The sequence below is a fragment of the Corvus cornix genome, chromosome 12, assembly GCF_000738735.6.
Source record: "Corvus cornix cornix isolate S_Up_H32 chromosome 12, ASM73873v5, whole genome shotgun sequence".
In the NCBI taxonomy this organism is placed as follows: Eukaryota; Metazoa; Chordata; class Aves; order Passeriformes; family Corvidae; genus Corvus; species Corvus cornix.
The window spans coordinates 3346492-3368030 of record NC_046342.1 but is presented as its reverse complement, the minus strand read 5'-3'; the positions used below and the strand labels follow the sequence as shown (position 1 = coordinate 3368030).

Sequence of the window (21539 nt, the reverse complement as noted above, 5' to 3'; positions counted from 1 at the left end):
GGTAGTTTGTAGAGTTGAATACCAGCTGTTTTATTCTGCAGTCCAAGATGAGCTGTTTAAATGTGCACCTTGCACTTTAGTGTTTGGAAACTGAATGCTTTAAGGCTTCTCCCTCCCTGTGACTGGACTAAAAGTATTTTTTGGACTTTTAAACAAGCACATGTAATGGCAAATTGAAGCTAAGACTTGTGTCTGCCTTATTTTAAAATGCATTTTCTTCTAGGTAAACATAAATTGGAAAGCTCTGGTTTACCGAGGGGTTGTCTCCTTTATAAAACCCTTCAGGCTCAGATGCTTGACATGCTGGATATTGAAGGACTCTATCCTTTGTACAGTAGAGTTGAACAGTACTTGGAGGAATTTCCTGAAGAGAGGTAAGACTTGATGGCTTTTCTTCCCAGTCCTGAGTAAGCAGGACTGCAGGGAGGATTGCCTCTGTGCACACGCTCTGTTATGTTGTACAACCTTTCTTCGGGGCACTGCATAGTCTGAATTTCTAACTGAACTTCCAGCTGATGTTGGCCACTTTGGCCTGAATTTTTAAGTAATGATTATGGGAAGTTCACAACAAGCTAAGAGAGAAAAATGTTCTTTTTTAGTAGTGGCAGTTGTGTATTTGCAGAAAGGTACAGTGAAATGGGTGGGTTCTCCTGTCCCCCAGTTCCTGCAGAGCTGGGATAATGATGTTTTGCAATGATGATTGCAAGCTGCTGTGTTTTTTTCCTCAAGTAAGGTTTATTAGTGTAATAATAATTGCTCCAAGCAGCCTTCACTGGGGTGCTGTTCCCCTCCTGTGCTCACATGAGGGCACTCTGGCTTCACTCAGGAGTTGCTTCTGCCTATGCACTTACACAGGAAACAGAGCACTGGAAAATGTGTTCTTTGATCTGTGGGGGGTTTGTGTGGACAAACCCCCCTGTGAGGGTTCAGCTTTGCAGCAGGGGCTCAGCTGTTCAAAGGGGGAAGGAAGGCCAGGACACTCCCTGTTAGCACATGGTGTGGAGCAGGGCCCTGTCAGATATGCTTATGCCCCCAGTTTATACTTTGTCTGTACAAAATAATATGTAATATATTGATATCTCTTTTAGATGAATATTATGTTTTTTATATATGTATTTTCAGCAAGGCTTCTGGAGCTCCTGCAGACTGCTACAAATTTTGAAACTTACCCATTTTTTTGCAAAACCCCATTATCCTTATAGTGATACACAGGTGGCAACGGATTAAGAATGAGTCATGTTTATAAAACCCCACACAACCCAGATCCTAAGCAGCAGCAAATCTTGAGTGATTTAACAAGGACTGTTGTGGTGTTGGTTGGCAGTGGGTTAATACTTGGACATGTTCATCAGTGTTATTGTTGGGTTGTTCTAATCTGGGTGTCTGGGCTGCTGAGGAAAGATCACACTGAAGACCAGTACATCATTTTGGCTGTCTGTAAATCTTCTTTTAATATTTATTTAGAAGTACATTACAGATAGATGGACCTTACAATGAAGTGTTTTATGAGAAGCTGCTGGACCTTTCCCTGGAAGATGATGGGACAGTGGCGTTTGCATTAACAAAGGTACCTCTGAACTTCTCGAGGGGTCTTTGGTCAGTCGGTGTTAATTAACCTCTGTCTCTCTGAAAGGGCTGGATAATGGATGGAGGCAGCACTGCTGGCTTGTCAGGGTCTGTAAAGTTAAAGCTCTTCATTGTGCCAGGGTGCATCTTTCTAGCAGAAGCAATTAAAAACAAGCCTGTAGCACCAGTTCCAGAGAGAAAAATAAAGCTGTTTATTTGCCTTCTAGACTGAGGAAGCACTTGCAGGAACTGGTGCTGTTTGGCCTTTAGGAACATAATCTGTAGGAAATAAATGCGATTCTTATACAGGATGCTGCAAAAGCACCTGCTCCTGCCAACCTTCTGTTACAGAGAGAATGTCCAGCTCTTCAAGTGCCAACATATCCATACAGGGAGTGCAGTGCTGCCTTTGTAAGGAACAGGATGCTTTACTCAGGTAAACACCAACCTAAGAGAAAACGTGTGTTATTTTCTGTTGTACAGGTGCAGCAGTACAGAATAGCAATGACTGCTAAAGACTGCTCCATCATGATTGCCCTTTCCCCCTGCCTGCAAGATGAATGGTAAGAGCTGCCTGTACCTGCTTTGGAATGGCTCCAGTTGTTTAGGAACTGGAGATGTTTGTACTGTTCAGGCAATTCAATCACTTGAAGTGTGCCGTATGTGGGGGGTGGTGTGTCCAAATATTTGGCTGTGAGCATTTTAGTACAGTTGTGATATAAGACATTTTTTATGATCAGTGTCACTTCCTGAAGAGTTTTAAGTTGATCGAAAGGATCAAAGTTTTATATTTATTCCTTTATTAAAATTGGAATTGACTGTTCATAGTAGCTCTGGATGGTTTTAACTAGGTACAATTTTTCTGCCTTGGTGTTCTCATAGGAGAGATTTTTCAAGCTGAGTTGTCTTTAATGGCCTAGTTAGAATAAAACCAAGGCAATAATCAAGAGGTGACAGCTTTGGCTGTCAGGCAGGAGGCTTTGCTGCTGTATTATCCCTTTTGGCTTGTGTCAGCAGTGCTAATCTGTTCTTCTGCAGGGGACTTTGCTTCACCAGAGCCCTTTTATTTTTAGAGAATGCTGTTTTCTGCATTTGTCCTGCAGTTCTCAAGTGAAGTGTTAGTGATGGACATGACTTGTGCAAAGGCTGACTTCAGAACTCCTCCCTCCTCCATCCCTCAGCATGCTTGGACAGCAGTTCCCATACTAAATGTTTTATTACCGTGAACCTAAGTAGGAGCTGCAGTCACTTCTCTGCTTTTGCTGGTTAATACGGCTCTTGCTTTGTATGCACCACCTAGAAACAGCTTAGATTTACTAAATACAGTAAGTGAGAGTAATATTTGACTTCAGCTGTGTGGAAGCTGAAAGGAAAATAACTGGAAGAGGTGCCAGCAAGGTCCCATCAGGACTGGTTAAGCTGGAGCTATAGTTTCCTAAGTGCTACATTAGCTGCAGTCTATTTTCTTGGGCTCCCACAAAAGTTCTAAGATAAACATTAGAGTCACTTCTGTACAGAGACACATAAATCAAAAGTACTGGTTTCAGTGACTCAGATGTGCAATGTGGTTTTATTTTCCAGCTCTGAGCACAGACCTGTGGTACTGACATCCAAATCCAGATTCACCTTCTCTGTTTCTGTGCTGGACCTGGACCTGAAGCCCTATGAAAGCATCCCCCACCAGTACAAACTTGATGGTGAAATAGTCAACTATTACCTGAAGAATGTACAGGCCAAAGAGGACCCAGTTATGTCCAGCCTCTTCAAGGAGAATGAAGACTGCACATTAGTTCTCCATAAAGTGTAACCATTCCCTTAAGGTTATTTTTATTCAAACACATGAGAAAGTGAAAGATTATTGGAATACCGTTATGGTGATTTTTTTTTTTTTTTTTCTTTTTATTGTGTTCAGTGCATTTTTCAGCTGTGAATGTTTTTTGCTTTATGAAATGATGTCTAATGGGTAATGCCTTCTCAGAGACCTGGGATAGCACTAGGCCACACATTTGCTAGATAACCTTAATGAATGTATTTAATGTGACAGAACAGGTAATGTGCCATACCTTGGAACTAGAGGACAGATCAAATTAATATGAAAAGTCTACTTCCTTAGAATTGAAAGAGCACAGAATTAAAAGTATTGCACTAACATAGAAAGCCTAATTACTAACAAGAGAATTTCCTTGGAGCCTGTGCTTTGAGTTTCCCTCATCCCTACTGAAGGAGGGAATGCTCTGGCAAAAGCTGATACAACACTTCAGTTAATCCACTGAAAATACAACAGTGCAGTGGCTGAGCTGTGGAACGGCCTGGGCACTGCAGAACACTTAAGTACTAATGCATGGACTAGGAACACCAGGCTGCCTCCAGAAGTTGTGTGATCACCTTCCATCTACCTAAAGCTTCTGAAACAAAGTGCAAAGGGTTAAGGTAAGCAGCCTTAAATTTTATATGATAGCTGGGCTCAACTCACCTGCCATGCTGGTTTTTATTGTCTATACATTATATGCTGCTATTGCAGGTGAAACCACAGCTTGCTCTTGCCTAATTTAAATTGAGCTATGAGAAGAATATGTTCTGAGTTTTACAGATCATTTCAGGTCTTTTGGATAGTGTCAAAGTTTGGCACTATTACATTGGTGCCCCACACACTGTGTAGCATGAGCAGCTGCTTTCAGGCTCCTTTGCTTTAAGTGACAGAAAAAAGGTGATAGAATCCCATTTTCTTCCTTGCAGCTGCAGTGGGTCAGTCTCATGCCAGGGTGAGCTTGTGTCAGTGCTGCATATGAGCAGTGCTCTGTGCAGCTGAAGGCTGGGGAGGTGCTGCAGTAAATCTTGGGGAAGATCCTGAGTAGGAACTGAAGGGTATGTTCAAACCTGAGGGTATGAGGATAAAATCTGCATCTCCTTTTCCCTCAGGGATTAGACCCCCTGAATGGTGCAGAGATGCTCCTCCTGACCCAGTGAACAGCTATAACCTGGATACAGCATGTGCTTACCAGTAATGGTGTTCAGGGTCATGTAGTTTAACTCCTAAAAACAGATTTATATTGGGATCTCCATGTAACCTTTTAGTTGTTCCACTTTACCTGAAATTCAAAAACAGGATCCCCAGACAACTCAAGGAAGAAATGTGAAACACAGAGACATCACTGCCCCAGTGCCAGAGACCTGAGCTGGCAGTGCTGGTATCCAGTGCCAGGAGCCCTTCTGGGACAGGGCCTGAGATGTGAGAGTACAACAGTGCAATAAGCTGGCAGTTGACAGCAGGAATAACCCCTTCTTCCCAAAAAAAACCTGGAGGGAGAAGGAGCTACTTACAAATCCAGAAACCCTCCAGCTGTTAGAAAGAGGAGGAAGGAAGGACCCTGCACAGCTGTGAAGTTTCCAGGTTTTTATGCTGTAACTTCACACACATTTCATTGCAAACAGCAGTATCAGTGCTGAGCAAACAGTTTTGTTTTCAGGCAAGGAGGAGGGAGCTAAAGATGAACTGAACTATAGGTTACACAAAACCAGCTACGCCAGTTCCATGCCAGTGGGTAAGTCAGAATGAGTTTTGCCTGTGTACTGGATTCCAAACTTGAAATGAGCCTACTTTATCTAACAAGATAGTGTTGCCAGTCATCAAAACCTAATCTCTGGTGTTGCTCAGCTGTTGAGTCTGGCAGAAACCAGGCTCTGGTCTGTTGTTTTTTCCTGACCTACCAGAACAGTGGGAGACTATTTCAGTCATCAAATAGTGGAGTATTATATTTATGGGATTATAAACAGACTGTTGCTTTAGTTCTTGGGTTCTCCACCTATTTCCCCATTGCTGCATAGAGCGGGCAGTTGTTCTGCTGGGGGCTCAGCAGCTCTGGCCTTGGAAAGGAGGGCTCTTCCTCTCACATGAGAGCCCAGAGTTGGTGGGTTTGGGCTCTTGGTTCCAGGAACTGTTACTCCCTACCTGAGAAGTACCTGACTTCCAGTCACAGTGCTAGTGCAGAGCAGGAACTCTTGGAAGCACGGAGAGTTCCCAGATGGGCTCATGGCACATCTGATGGAAGTGAAGGGTGAGGCAAGACATCACTCTGATCTGATCTGTTTCTTCAGGGATGAATGTGTGAAATGTGATGTTTTGGTAATGTGTTACCAGAATTTCCTCCTGGAAGTCAGAAACGCAAAAGAAGTGCTGCAGTGGGCAGGAGGTGACTCCTGGGGTTCCCAGGGGTGTCATGGGCCTCTCTTGGTTAGGTTAACGCTGTCTCAACACTCACATTGTAGAACAAAGTTACTTCATACAGTTACCTTTGGGTTTTTTAGCATTGTATGTCTTTGAAGTCTTCAAATTGTCTTCTTCCACCCTAATTTAATGAGAAAGCTGTTTAACTCTTTGTTCTAGGAGTCTCTTACTGTTCTCTTGTCATTTTAAAATCACTGTACTTTTACAGAGCTGTGAAATGAAATGGATTTTTATGGACTTGATTTTGACAGTGCATGATCTTTTAACAATTTCCAGGTATCTAGAAAATGTTAAGAAGATAAACCACTCTGGTACATTAATGATTCAGAAAGATAAATTTATAATGAAATCACTCTGTACATGTAACTATTTTATTTGGCATTTTTGTATTTAAATGGCTGTATTTATTTTCATGTCATGACAATTTATATATAACGTGCCATAATTGTACAGATAGCATGTTTTATGAGTATGGTTTCTAAATGGAAAATAACTTAATGTTTATATTCAATAAAATTATAGACTGTGTAACACAATATCTTAATTAAAACTACTTTTGAAATTGCTACCTGGTGTAAGTAATGCTGGCATTCATTCTTCTGAGCCCAGCACTTTGATCAGGTTCTCGATGGCTGCCTCGATCCCGAAGAGCCGCACTGCGCTCCGGAAGCTGCCGGGGATGCTCTCCACACTCGTCATCCTCTGCTCCAGGACTGCAGGAAAAACAGAGCAGTGCAGGTTATTTTCCAAGAGTTGCAGCAGTGCTGACAGCAGGTGGGTAAAGCAGGACAGCTGCAGGCAGACAGGGTTTGTAAGCCCTTGGAAATTACACAGGAGGTGAAGTGGGTTTGCCTGTTTGGGCTCTGGTAGCTGGAGTTCCATGGGAGTGAGAGATGCTGGCCAAAACCAGGGCCTGGCAGCTCAGGAACAGGCCCTGGAGTGACTGAGGTTACCTTGCTCAGGTACTTTGGTCAGCAGGTCCAGGACAGGTGTAGTGGTCCCTTCTTCATCGAGATGGATCTTCCAGACAATCATCAATTCAAACCTGTACCGGGTGCACAGGAAAGGCAGCTCAGGTTAACCAGTGCTGTCTGTAAGGCTCAGCCTCGTGCTCTGCAACAAAACTCACCTCACGTAATGCAATGGACCATCTCTAGATTCAGGAACACATTAATCCAAGGAAAACCAGTGATCCATTGACAAGGAAAGGTTCTGGGTACATCCAGATTTGCAGTGCAGTAAAAGTGAGAGGAAAGCAAAGGAGAGCACCGAGTGTCCCCTGGCCCTACCCCTCATGTAACATCTACACTCAGGATCAGGTGCTGACAACAGGAACCTTGTTTCAGAGGTGTTTGCATAAATGGTGATGTGCTGGGTTTGGAATACAGGCCACCCTCCTTTATAGACTAATGGCAGGTATACATCTATCCAAGGCCTGCATTCCTGCAGTTGTTTGCTTTTAATAAAAAAAAAAAAATCTTAAAACATTTACTTCTTCAGGAATAGTGGTGGTGGTTGTGCAAGGCCAGTCATGATGCCCAGCTTTCACAGTGGAACAAGATCACTGCACCATCCCAAGGGAACTGTGAGGCAGGAGGTGAGTCCAGAACAACATCCACACCAGAGCTGCTGCATTACAACTCCCTGCCTGCTTTGCTGCATCTTTGTTCCCTCCAGCCCTCAAATCCCTTACTGGAGGTAAGGCTTCCCTAATCCAAATCTGGTCTGCACAGTGAGTCACTGTGAGGAGGAAGGTCCCTTTCTCAGTGGTGTTTAATCCATCATGGCTGTACAAGTTTCCTTCAAATGTGATTTTTCAGCCTTTTGCCACTTCATTTTTACAAATCCTTTGGGAATTTGTGCACAGCGTGTTCTGGGATTTTGCAAACAAATTTCTATGGCAGTCTGTTTTCCACCAAGCCACTGAAATGACTTTTAAATTCTTGTGTTTCATGACTGTAGGTGAGAGGGAGTGAGTGGAATGGAATTGGCACCTGGCACCAGAGGAGAAACTGTAAAATAAAGCAAGTTCTTCCCTATCTGGGATAGTCTAAGAACAATTCCTTCCTGCACGAAGTTAAAGCATTTACTTTTAAAGGACAGGTTTGGCTGAATGAAGCAGCATCATGTATTAGGGTTTGTTTGCTAGTTCCACATACAAATATAATGAAGGAAGCTGTGCTTTATTTCCAGTTGTCTCTGTATAAATTAAAGCATGTTAAAGCTAGGTGTAACAGGAGAAGGGAATGATCTGATCCCTTCACAAAATAGTTACTTTTCATGGCCCTTACAGAATTCCTGACAGTGATAGTTACACCATCTTACATTTAACTGTAAGGATTTTTTTCCCCTGCTGAAAATCCCAAATGTACTGGAACATCTCTCACAGGGAGCCCAAACAAATACCATGTACCTGGTAGGTAATAATTCCTTCATCTAACTGATTTCCTTCTAAAACAAGGGAAAAGTATAGCCACAGTTGCTTTGCTTCCATTGCACAGTAAATGCCCTTTCTTTCTGTTCTTTAATGGCAAGACACCAAGGAACTGGGCTTTGCTGGGAGGGGACTGGGATCTCTACACCTCCTGCCACAAAAGGAACTCGGAGTTGCAGCACGAGGCTGCTGCCCTACCTGTGCAATCCCTCACCCATGTAAATACAGAAATGCATTTATTGGCTTACCCAGAAACTTTGGGGTTCCTCAGAATTATAAAATCTCCCAGCAGTCCTTCTGGAACAGTCACGATGTCAGGATACTTGGCCTGTGAACAAAAAGGTTCAACTGGTTCATAAAAATCATAGCAGGTAAGGTGGTTCCTACCCAGTGCTCCCCCATCACTGACACTAAGTTAAGATTAGCAATACTGACTGTGAAATTCTGACCCGTTGGTTTGATTTTTTTTTTTAGAGATCCTTGCATAAAACCCAGGAAACCTTGAAAGAACAGTTTTATTTTAACTAAGTTTGTTAATTGGATTTAATAACACCTTATAATACATCACCATGTCACTCCCCTCCCCTCTGTGACTGACACCACCTCATTGGTGCACTCTGGTTTGAGATGCTCTCCAAGCTCCACAGAGGGCTTTGAAAGAATAATTTAGGCAATGAGATACCAAAATAACCAATTTCAGCAAAATATGGGACAACAGCAACATGACCAAACATAAAAATACTTGCTCCTATTAAAATTCCATGTTTCTGGGAATTATTTTCAGTTACTACAATGTGCAAAGGTTGATGGTTGCTCCATTACTTTGTTAGTCCATCTGATGTGTGTCTTGTGAATTACCCAAGACTCAGAACTTTAGAGCTATTTTAAAAGCACATAAAAGAACTCGTAGCTCTGTATGGATCCTGCAGGTGCCAGATTACTCAGAGAATGAGGGGATGCACAGACACCCAACACCAAGGAACAGCATCCTCCAGGGACATGCTGCTGGAAGAGGAAATGGAACGGAGCCACAGACTCCAGGGCTGTGCCCTGCTTGTCCTGCCTCGTGTGCTGGACATGAAGCTGTGTTCCAAACCTTGCAGTTTATAATGTGTGAAAAGTATCCCAGCCTGAATCATTCCACAGAGCTCTCAGGATGAGCAGCAGGTCTGATGGAAAAGGAGCAGGAGACCTCGGCTTCAAGTGGCACTGGAGAAAATGAGTTTGGTTTTATGGGATTACGCCTCATCTGGCAGAGCAAAATTGCTACCAGATGTGACCTTGCTCTGGGTTTTGGAATTTCTGACGAACTGAAGGGGGGCTGTGCAGGATGCCAAATGACATAAAACACATGGAATTTGCTCATTTTAATTTCTACCCAGTATGCAGTACTGTATTTACTGTGAGGATAACAACCATGATCTATCCTGGGAACGCAGACACAGAAGGGAGGACACAGGGCAGTTACAGTGTTGGAAGGGTGGCTGATCAAAGGTCACTCATCTGGCAGAACAGGGATCCTCTTCCAGCTTTACTCCCTATGGAATTATGCCCCTCTGATGACAAAATAAAAACAAGTTTTCTAGGCTTTCCTCCTCAATAACCCATGTCTGATTTCCATGATGAGCCTTCCCTTGCCTGGTGTCAGAGGCCTGGGGAGGATTGAGTGATCCTTTAGCTCCAGGCTGCAGGTACTGGAAATGCAGGATTAGCTTCTACCTGGAAATCAGCTTGTGCATCCCTCATTTACAAGGGATCCCAGGTATCCCATAGCTAAACACCGAGTCACACTTCATCCGCCCATACCCAGACATTTGGGAACCACCAGAGAAAACAGATCAGAGGAACCAGGTAAGAGTTACAATTTCCAAAACCCTGAAATGCTCCCAGGGCTTTCTTGGGAGTTCCTGTGCAGTTTCTGTGACTGACATGTTCCCCCCAAGCTGGGGGGGGTGGTATTTATGTTCTGTGGAAACCAGAGGCAACTCAAGGAAATCCCAGTGTATGATTTTCTGTAGAAAAGCTTCCCTGTACCTGGGAGAGGGAGCCCCGGTGAGTCTGCACACAGTGAGGGCCGTTCTGTGCCTTCCCTCTGGCAACCAACCTGAATGCAGTGAGAATCTGATCCTGTGTGAAATTCACAGGATTTGGGATAAAATCCAGCTTTTCAGCAGGAAAGGTCGTATTTTAGCTATCCACAAAACACACAAAAAGCCAAACCACAAATACCTACAATCCCTGTTTGCTAGAACCCAAGCCCTGGCAATGGCTCGAGGCAGCCCCTGCCCAGATCCGTGTGAGGATCCGGGCTGCCATTCCCACCTTACACCAACACCCAGGGGGAGCAGGAAGCAAAGCTACCACACCCAGCATTAAGCAGCGACCTTAAACACTGATAATTTCAGGAATGAACTCTGGGAAATGCAGTCACATAATCTGCTTTTTATATTCCACACAGAAAAATGTAGGGTCTGAATCCCAGAGGTGAAACATGGGGATCTGGCAGGTGCCTGAAAAACCAGGCACAGGGTGAGCATGGACAGACCCCCAATTCCCAGCGCTCTGTGGGTACCACATTATCACCTCATCTTCTCTGCTGAGCAACTTTCCAAGTTTTCCTTGAGGAAAAGAAAAGCTGAGCAATAAAACCAGAATAACAGAACGAGCTGAGCCACTGCAAGGTCTCTTAGGAAAGTCAGGAACTCCTGAGGGATCTTGTAAACCAAACCCAAGGCAAGGGAGAGATCCCATCAAGTACGTGATAGCAGATGGGAAGGATCAGCTGCAACTGCATTAAGCAAAACCTGACTTTAATCAAGAAATATCCTCAGATGACTTTTAAATGTCAGTTTATGATCAAAACCAAAAGTCTAAGCTATTATTACTTCTAGACGGAAATCGTTTTTCCAGCTCCTTCAGGAGTCCAAGCAGGGAATCTTATGGGAACTTTTGTCTCAAACAGGAATAGTCTCAAACCACAAAGGGACCGTGGTGATGGAATGCTTTCCCCTGCTCCCATGACAGATTTTACACACACACGGAGCCATCCCAGGGAATATACTTGTAGTAGCCATTTCTCAACAAAATATTCTGCAGCTGTTTAAAGCTGCACTGCAATTTTCTGCACATGAAATCTCTCCTAAGGAAAATGTTACAAATTGTTCAGCTTAAGAGCTGTAGCTACAAATGCAAAGCAAAATTGGAAGGGAGATGCCAGATAAAAGCAGATAAATTTGCTTTTGTCCCACTTAGCAAGAAAACACACGACTGCTCCCAGCTGGGACAACAGCTCCCTTTTACTGCTAACTCTGAATTTGTTGTTCTGGAAGAAGGATGTATATAAAGAGTTATGCTACCACGAGTGCCTCTGTAGGGACAAGCAATTTCTAAATCTACCCAGGAGGCTCCATTTGGGCTGATTTGGGTGATTTCTCTGTGTGGTTTGCTCAGCTAAGGCCACGTTATCACCAGCTGAAATCAGACACAGTGGGAGCACCAAGACCTCAAATCCCAGCATTGACATAACACCAGTAATTTTAAAATGAATTTCACTGAAGCAATAAAGGCACATTTAGAAAATGGAAGTTTCTCATTTTGTGCAACTAAAGGAATTGTAACCAAGAACAGACAATAATGCACTTTCACCCTTTGACTAAATTACACCCCATAGAAGCACTGTATTTTCAGAATGGATTTATGAAGCTTCACCACTCGTAATTAAATCTCAGAATAAATACAGCTCCCATCTTCCCATCTTGAGGGAAAGTTCCTCAAGCAAACCAGTCCTGCTGGTGATCCTTGTGATGCCAATCACCCAAACCTCCAGCGCCGGTGGAACCAAGGACAAGAAGAACACAAGGACAAAGTGGTTTTGTCTAAAATGACAAAGTGGTTTTGTCCACGCAGCAGTCCCAGCCCACCCCCCATGCTCAGTCAGACTCAGCCCTCTGCTTTTGAAATGAAAATTACAAGTGACACAACCAATATGAAGGTTTCACTGTTTAGAAGAGGAAAGGAGAATTTTGGGAGCAGATTTGAGGGCCTATGAGAAAGTCTGACAATGCTAAGTAGTGACAGGACAACGGAATGGCTTGCCACTGACAGAAACCCAGGATAGTTGGGATACTGGGAATGAATTGTTCCCTGTGAGGGTGGGGAGGCCCTGGCACAGGCTGCCCAGAGAAGCTGTGGCTGCCCCTGGATCCCTGGAAGTGTCCAAGGCCAGGCTGGAGCACCCTGGGATAGGGGAATGAGATGATCTTTAAGGTCCCTTCCAACCCCAAACATCCTGGGATTCTACGAATAACAGGCTGAGTGTCACCCCGGACAGGGGAAATCTGCAAATATTTACCAGAATCTCTCCCAGGCTCAGGACAGGCACAGCTGGTTGGTTACTTGGATAAAAAGCGCTCCGCATCTACCTGGTTTCAGACCTGCCCTTTTTATCAGCGCAGATCTGTGACTTGAGTCATTGATCACTTTGCTAAGATTCAACCTTGTGTCTGCCTCTTGTAGATGAGTCAATGCTCTGCACAAGTACCTGAAACCACTGACCAGCAGCCCCAAATCCAGCAGCCTTTGCTCATTGCCAGTGAAATCCCTTTGCTTTGTTCTTCCTTTCCTGTTCTCTTCGCTTGATTACAGCTTCTCTTTTTTGGCCCCTGCTCTATTTGCATTGCCACTTACTTTCCTCCTTCCATATTTCCATAACATTATTATTATTTGTCCTTGACTCAACCATGATTCTACATGATTCAGTTTGTCACTCTGCTCACAATGTGACCAATAATTTTCCATAATTTTTGTATTTTCCTAATTGGATCTAGGCTGTAGGTCTACGGAAGACCCAACCCAGCATAACCAAGGCCCGAGTATACAAAATACTGTGTCTCATTTCCTTTCAATGTCACTTTGTCATATGGCAACCATGTGTTTATCCTCAACTTAATTACAGCAGACTGGGAATAAATTAAAATACATACTGGAGGTTTATTTTTGTGAGGAAAAATGAATTAAATGAACATGAAACCTCAGAAAGAACAGGAAGGGGTAGGTCCTAAACAGGGAACACGGAGGTTGCAGATGCTTTTTCTTCACTTTTTTCTTAGTGAGCAAGAAACAAATCTACTCTTCAATATTTCTTTTTTAAATTGTCCATGCAAAAGATCTCCATTAGTTTATGAACGTTTTAAACCCCACATTTTTCTAGCTTAAAATTCTTGGGCTTATTTGCCATTTTATTCAGCTTTTAAAATACACTGTTTTAAGACTAAGCTGGCTGTAGAGCCACCCCCTGGCACAGGGATCGGCCCAGCTCCAAGCCCAGGGGAGAGGAAGCGATTGGGATTTTGTGGGAGAGCACTGACACTGAGCCTGGACATTGATTTTGGTGGAAATGCCCAGAAAACCAGCAGAGCTCAGCAGTTCTGTTTTTCCTCCTCAAGTTTACTGACATCAGTTTTCATTCTATTGTGTTTTGAGTCCCCTGCCCTCCCTGTGCAGCTAAGTATAATCAAAGATCTCTTGATGATGAACTTTACATACAGCACTGTGTGGAAGTCAGCAGACATGTCTAATTTAGCAAGAGATAATGAACAGCCAAGGATAATACAGAGATGAAAAATTATGAAAGGAAAAAAGATTTCATATTGCAGAGCAGCATGAAGTATCAACAATCCGGGAAGGAAGGATTGTGAGCCAATTTTTCAATAATCTGAAGGAAGTAGACTGCAGGAAAGGCATTTTTAGGAGACAAATTAAGCCAAGTTTGTGTTTTCTTCCATTACAGAAGCAAGGTACCTAATAGATTTTTTTTTCCCCCCCTTCCTGTACAGACATTGCTGCAAGATTCTCTCTAAGCCTTCCTGATGTCTTAATAAAAGGGTCCAGAATTGCATAAAGCAACTTGGATTTGAAATACCACAGAAAAGTTGATTATCAAATGTGGCCCAACTTGCTTTTGTACAGTTTACATTATCAAGCTCATCCAGACAGCACAATTTAAACGTCATCTAAATAAAAGCATCTGAATTTAGTTAATGACTTGGCTCTAATGCTGTGTTAGCTTTTTCCCAAGTAGGGAGATTAATTTAAAAAATAAACCAGAGGACACAAAGAAGAGCACCTAGTTAATCTAAATTAGCTCAAGACAAGGTACTCAGCTTATGGTCATCATTTACTGCTGTGGTTTTTTAATCTTTCTCAAAGGTCTGAAGAGTTATTTGCTTCTATGTGGGCAAATTTATCTTACCTGCTAAAGACAGGTATGTCCATAGACCCCCCTGGAACATCCAAAATAGCAGTTTTCATTTCTCACCAAGAGATATAAATTGATTGAGAGGTCAATCTCATCACTCAGAGAAAACTGTCCCACAGCAGAGGGGGGTTTGGCCAAAATCTGTCACATCTGCCTGTGCTGTTCCCTTGGGATGCTAAGGAGCAGCTGTACCATGACCTTCACTGCACACCACTCACAAAGGTGGATCCTGGGCTGGCACAAAACAATCCGAAAACTCCTGGGGGACTTGCACTTGAAATAAAGCTGTGCTCCATTTTTAGTTCCACCCAGATTTGATACCAGTGGACGAATGGCAATGTCCACAGCACAACTCCTACCAAATGTACGGAATTCTATTAACTTACCCCAGCCTCCAGAAGGAGCAGATTTTTCCTTAAACAGACACAGATATGCACATGTGCATCCTCCTATAAATCAGTGCTCATTTGCACAAATACTACTGCAGTATTTCTGTTATTCCTCCTGAGCTTTACAGAAAGGTTTAACACCTGCATTAGGTAAAAAGTGAAGCTTTATCTATACATCTATGTTTTCTATCAAAAATGTTGTAGCTACACTGAAGTCTTTCCCAGAATACATCCATCCTTTTAATGGTTCTACAAAGCATTACATTTTAGACAGACTCCACAGAAATCTGCCACCCAGTAGCTTTCATTTGTTTGGTTATTTACAATTATCAGCTGTTTATGTGAAAATAAACATTAACATGCAATGCTGAAGTGCCTGTTTCTATCAACAAGAGCAGGAACGGCTCCAGCTGAAAAGCCCTTGAAAGCTTTAAACCCACTGAATTCTTTTCATGTCATATCCAAATACAGTTCTTTAGATCTGGCTGTCAACAACGTGACATTCCAGATTTCCAAACACATCCTTAGCACAAACAAGACGGACACAGGAACTATTCTTGAAAAGACACAAACATCTGCAAGAAGAGATTTAGCAATTTATAATTATTGTATGTGTGAGAGTGTAAAGTTCTCAATCCACTGATAAATAAGTCTTGCAAAATTGGTCAACTATCCTCAAACTTTGATCTAGTCAATGACACCCACAAGAAAGCTGCAAAACCTCCCCAAAAAACTAAAACAGAAGCAAAAATAAGGAACACTGAAAAGCTATAACACTGTACGTGTGCAAACTGTGCTACACTTCTGACCAAATCTCTCACAGCAAACTGGATTTTGACTCAAATATCTCTGTACTGGCAAGCAGAAAACAATTTAGGGCAGCGAGGAGAATTCTTTAGTGTATCCAGGAGGAGAAATCACAGGCAGCTGCCAGAAAAAAGCATATCTTTATGCTCCACCTTATTTGGTTTATAAAGGCCAAAGCTGCACTGCCCAGGAATGTTGTGTGATGCGTGTGCATAAATATTTGTTTCATTGCTTAGGTACTGCAGCAACACAAAGAGCATTGATAATACCAACAGCAGCTGCCAGAGAAATTCACTCACTTTCAATGCAAACTTGAGGCATTTCATAATTTGAATTTCAATTACTGGCCTTGCAGAAACATTTCAAAACTGTTGGTAACAACATGTTTTGTTCTGGTAGAAGTCCAGTTGAAAGGAAAGTAGTTAATACTAAAACTTTCTCTTTTTCCTTCTTCAGTTTCCCAAAAAATCAGTTTAGCTCTCTTGTGCTTTTAAAGCTCTAGGGAACTAAAATGACCCAAACATTCCTGTGTGCAAACCCGGTGAATGTTTAAAGTTTTCCTCATGCACTAACCAGGAGATTTGTCCTAACCCCACAAGAGAAAGCTGTGGAAAAATGCCCGCTGCAGCCTGGATCCCGGAGCACCAGCCTTTCACACAGATGGACTTGAGGAAGGAGCCTCAATCCTCTCAAGTAAAAATAGTTCAAGAAAAAGGAAATTTAAGCAACAGACAAAAGGAAGATTTCCATTCCCAGAATTTAAACATGGAGTTACCCCCAGCTCATATAAAAAGACAAGGCTGTAACACTCAGGCTCCATTCCCAAACGCAGGCTGAGTCTCACAGCAGGAACTGTAAGGTCCATACAGACAATCCCACGGAAACACTCGAGAAGGAAGGCGAGCACCATAACGTTATTTAAAATGGAGTTCTGGATTACTTCAATATTGATTTTTCCACTGCAGAAAGACCTCTGGATGACTCTTCCCAAACACACTGAGCACTAACATCTGAGGCCTCCAGCATATTCTTCACCTTTGGCTTTTCCTATTTTTCCCCCCTCTCTGGTTGGGACTCAGCTCCTGCATTAGCATTTCTTGCAGCTGCCCCTGCCAGTGCAGAAGTAGCACTGTCTAGACTATGCACATATTTGTGCCTCTTAAAACCACTTAAAATACTTCCATTTGTAGCTCTGCAGCTCCTGGACTTCCAAAATCACATTTCATCTCTAGCATTTCCCTATGAATTCAGAATTATTGTCTAACAGTTCAATCCTTATTAACTCACAGGATCTTTCCTGCTAATTCCCATGAGACAAAAATATCCTAACACTCAGTTACCAAAGCACTCACTGTGAATGGATCTTATAAAATATCCCAACTCAACAAAAATAAACAAAATCAGTTTATTCCACCTTGGACAACTCACCTTGTGTAATAGAAGTAAAGGCCATGAAATAAAGAAAAAGTAGCAAATAAACATGGAATAATAGAATACCCTGAGTTAGAAAGGACAGCAATCATTGAGTCCAACTCCTGAAGGATTAGATATCAAAGCCTGTGCAAGCATTTACACAGGGATAGTCCAAGAGGGAAGCTGGGACTGTCCAGCACACAACAGGAGTTACAAGGGAACCCATCTCTCTTCCCCAGCCCCAAACTTCTCATCTTGTATCATGAAAACAAACTCAGTGTTTCAGAAATTACTCATTCTCCAGTCATCTGATGATTCCTCCAGTTCCCAAAGGAAAGGGAACACACAGGATTTAATGTGAAGAACAGGGAGAAATCATAATAAAAATATAAACTGGCAAAGTTTGTCTGATCCTGGGAAAAACCCAAACAATGCCAATGTTCTTCAACAAGACATATTTATAAACCATACACAGAGCCATCCAAAAAACATAACTTGTTAAAACAGAGGTTTTTTTTTTTTTTTTGTTTTTACCATTTCCCTTCTGGAGGTGACACAGAGGGAACTGTGCTGGAGTATCAGGAGATACACAACTCCTGTTTGTTTGGAGTTGCCAAAGTTTGGCCACAAATGCCAATCAGATCATAAAGCAAATGTAATTATTCACTTCATGGGGTGTTTTCAACTTGTGCTCAATTCTGAATTTTGTGCACTGCAGATTTATAAATCTCTAGAAAGGTGATAATCAAAAATATCAATATGGTATTAAAAGTTAAATTTAAAAATTAGATATCTGTACATATACACACATCTATCCTGCCATGTTCCCCCTTCAAACTCTCACTGGCAGAACTGATGTACAAATAATTTTTGCCATTGTCCTCTAATTCACCCAAACCAACCATTTCATGCTACTGTTTGTAATGGGAAAAACATGAATCAACAGGCAAAGACAACCAATTTTTAGATTTAGATGGAAACCACAAGCAAACTTTGTTATTGTCCTCAAAGTGTCTTCTTGTCCCAGCTGCCAACAAATCCTTCGTTTTGACTAGAATGCTTCAAAATATTTGTGTCCTCAGTTTACATCTCCTTCCTGAGACAGTCTCTCAGTGGAGAGGCATCCTGTTACTAATTCCTGCTTAAATTTAAAACCAATGGGAAAACATCTGAGGCCCCAACAACCAGGATATCAGCAGCAAGTCACAGGAACCCAACCACATCTCCCTGTCAACATCTCAAACCACCAGTTTTATCTGTAAGATCAAGTTCAATTTTCACATGTCACTTCTGATACAGTCTAAGATGGCAACAGTGCACAAGAGAAGCTTAAAAAATGATGCATTCCCTTTTCAGAGAAGTACATAGTGTTTCATATGGAAATGGAAAGTGCAACCAAGCACAACCAAGGAAATGGAAACCAGCTGAAAAGGGCAAACAAATAAAGACTATTAGAATAATCACATACTGTTATTTTCTATATTTAATATATTTAAAATACAGACTTTTCCACAGCTAGATATTTTCAGTATTTCCTATATTTAAATTCTATATTTCTTTATAGAATTATTTAAACCACTGAAATTTCTGTATGTTCATGATAGCCCAGCCTTTAAGAGGAACACTGTCCCTTTGCTCTGGTGGGATGTAGCTGCCTTTTGAAGAAATGGAGCTGTGTCTGAGAAGCAATGACAACAGTGAAAGCCTACAGGAGGCTAATGGCTTACACTAGAAACTGAACAACTGCTGCAAAACACAATTGTTTTAGAAAAAAGTTGGGAACCTCCCAGTTCTATCGATGAGTAACAATGCTCAATACTGGCACAGGAGAGAAACCAAGCCCCAAGCCGAGCTCATTGTGCTATTTCAGACACACAGAAATGTGCTGAGTTGAGTATTTTGGAGAAACACGAGTCAGCACATAGCTGAAATAGAACTGCCCAATATACAGGGAAATGTCACCATTTGAACCCCCCAAAAAGGCGGTATTATTTGACAGAAAGGCAGGAGGACAGGGGAAATCTTCCACGTTTCCTTACAATGGCCAGGGGTTTGAAGCTCTGTTTATTCAAGGTAGGTGGGCAAGTTGCTTTGGAACACCACAGGGAACAGCTCTAGGTAATGATATAACAAAAATTCCACTGCATTTCTTCACTGATGCACATAGAGGCAATATGTGAAAGCTTAAATTTCAGGTAGCTCTAAAGAAAGGCTTTATAAATTACTTCCATCTGTCTGGTCACTGGCATTTTAGATACAATGTGAAGAAAACATACCACAAACTAAAACTGATGCGCTGGGATTGAACAGAAACCCAACCAAGAGGCAACGAGTTGTTGCAATAATTAGTGTCCTCAAAAAGTTAATACTAATGAATATTAATATTCTGTTCCCTGCAGTAAAGAACTGGAATTGGGATGCAGTTACAGTTGAAAATGAAGCTTTTTTAAAATGTAAATAGATCCCAGCCACACACATCTCAGGTTGCAATTTTAGGTTTATTCCCACCTAATGACGTACCCCATGCTTTTTGCAACGTATTATTAATATTTTTAAATAGGTGAGGAAAATCTGTGTTTAATATCTCAAGGTTTACCTGCAGTACTTTGTCTTTTCCTGTATTTTTTTCCCCGTAAGGATATCTGTGACCACTGATGACTGAAGGAATGCAGTAACTGGAACAGGTTTCAGAAATGCAGTGTACAAATTCCCCATCTCATGTTTTGTGTTGACTTTAACAGTTATAAATTTTTTTCCCCCATAGCTTTTTTCCGTCTATAAACTTGTGTGTTTGATTTTAAAAAAAGTAAACCACATGAGTAACTGCAAAGTTTAGGATTCCATCTTTGTCTTTGATCAAAACCAGCCAGCAACTACACGGATTCTTCATGACAACTAAGAGTAAAGCAATTTTAAAAAGTCATTCTGTTCTTGTATTTCCTTGGAAGGTTAAAAAACCGCTGCTGTAATTTTCAGTACTCTTTTCCTTCCAATTCCTGAACAAAGCAGAAAGAACCTCACATTCCTGAATGTGGATGTGTTTTTCGACTCATGGAAATAATATTTTGATCAGTGTTTTAATTAAATAACAGATCCAACTTCAACACAGCCCTTCTGTAAATAACACAGCAAGCCAGGAGGCATAATTAAAATAGCCATTAATGATATAATGTGAGAGAAGGCTACTGAAAATAAGGATGACTGTGGAACGTTTGAAGCTGTAGAATGTACTCTTGGTGCCAGGTGAGACATGGTAACAGGTACAGAACAACTGGGGTTCCCCCCATTCCCCCCAAGGAAATGGGTATTTTGCAGGCATATAAAATTATCAGAGGTCTGCATGTGGCTACTGCTCACCTGTGGCACCACGAGGGAGATACCACAAAGGGTTTCAGGACAGATCAGAAAAGGAAAATCCTGTATATGCAGGTGGCTGCTGCCCTGTTGTGCCCCTGACCAGGCTGCAGCATGCAAAGGAAGAATATTGCAGAATTAAAAAGGGAGGATGGGTAGCATCAGTTTTCCTTTGATGCTCAAGGAAAAAATGATAGGACAACCAGATTGTAATTGTTAAATAAAGGTATAAAGTCTGCAAAATTGTAAACCTTGGCAGGCTGCCTATGTTGAAATGGCTGAGAAAAGAACTTGTGAGGGTGATAGGGGAGGAAAGGGAATAAAGGAAGAGAAGGTAAAGCAAACCATGAGATCTGGGCAGCCAAGAGAAGTTGCCTCTGTCCTCGCTGCCTTTCAAAACCAACAGAAGAAGCCCCTGTTCTGGACCCAGCCTTGAGCTGCTCCAAGCAGCAAGGCTGCACTCACTGACCTGCACGAGCTCGAGCGCACTCACAGCGAGAGGTCGGGAGGCAATTCCAGCAATACTGAACTTATCAGTGGCTGGCTGAAGTAAACACAAGATTTCCTCTGCTCTGCTAGGCCAGGCTACACCTGCCATTCCATTGGCTCAGTGAAGGCTATTCCTGCTCTCATCCTGTTTGGTCTGGCCATTATGAAGATAAAAGATTCCATTTCTAAAAGGTAAGATACAGAACTGAGTTCCATGGTCTCTGTATGCTGTGACCATAAACAGTTATTTCAACTCTTCTTTCTATACTCCGTACTCTTTATAATTTCTATACTTCATAAGTTGGCTTAATAATTTTTATTTTCAAGATATCCTCCTTATGTTCCTTCAGCCTGGCATTCTTTGATGACAAAAATACTACACTGCAGGCACCTTAAAGACCTTTCAGAAACACAAATTATTCCTCCTGTTTCAGAATTCTCCATGTATTTAAGTGGCCTTTCAGACAGAGCTTGAAAATCTATAAGCTCTTTTCAGCATCACAGATTCTGTTATATTAACTTATACATTAATTTTACCTCCTCTGAGGTTTAGAGCAAGGGCACAGTAGCAAATGTTTTTCGTCCCTCCATTAACTCCTACAGAAA

At 42.0% G+C, this 21539-nt stretch overlaps 2 protein-coding genes across 3 annotated transcripts in view; one reads left to right on the top strand and one right to left on the bottom strand.

The window, feature by feature from the left end:
- The window catches only part of IPPK (inositol-pentakisphosphate 2-kinase), a 30222-nt gene extending 23863 nt beyond the window's left edge, over positions 1 to 6359 (top strand). Inside the window, exons 10-14 of one of the 2 annotated variants that reach the window (XR_005602965.1) lie at positions 224 to 374; positions 1465 to 1567; positions 2050 to 2129; positions 3148 to 4342; positions 4387 to 6359. Coding sequence is in view for 1 of the 2 variants with exons in the window: in XM_039559013.1 (XP_039414947.1) it covers positions 224 to 374; positions 1465 to 1567; positions 2050 to 2129; positions 3148 to 3373 (560 nt within the window). In the remaining variant the exon portion in view is untranslated. Of the gene's footprint in view, positions 1 to 223; positions 375 to 1464; positions 1568 to 2049; positions 2130 to 3147 lie in introns of both variants that reach the window. The other variant, XM_039559013.1, reaches the window with a different exon arrangement.
- Positions 6112 to 21539, bottom strand: part of LOC104683194 (centromere protein P) — a 113080-nt gene continuing 97652 nt past the window's right edge. Inside the window, exons 7-9 of the mRNA XM_010389899.3 lie at positions 8474 to 8553; positions 6745 to 6836; positions 6112 to 6504 (exon numbers count right to left, since the gene is read on the bottom strand). Of these exons, the coding sequence (XP_010388201.3) occupies positions 6383 to 6504; positions 6745 to 6836; positions 8474 to 8553 (294 nt within the window). The 3' untranslated portion in view covers positions 6112 to 6382. The remainder of the gene's footprint in view (positions 6505 to 6744; positions 6837 to 8473; positions 8554 to 21539) is intronic.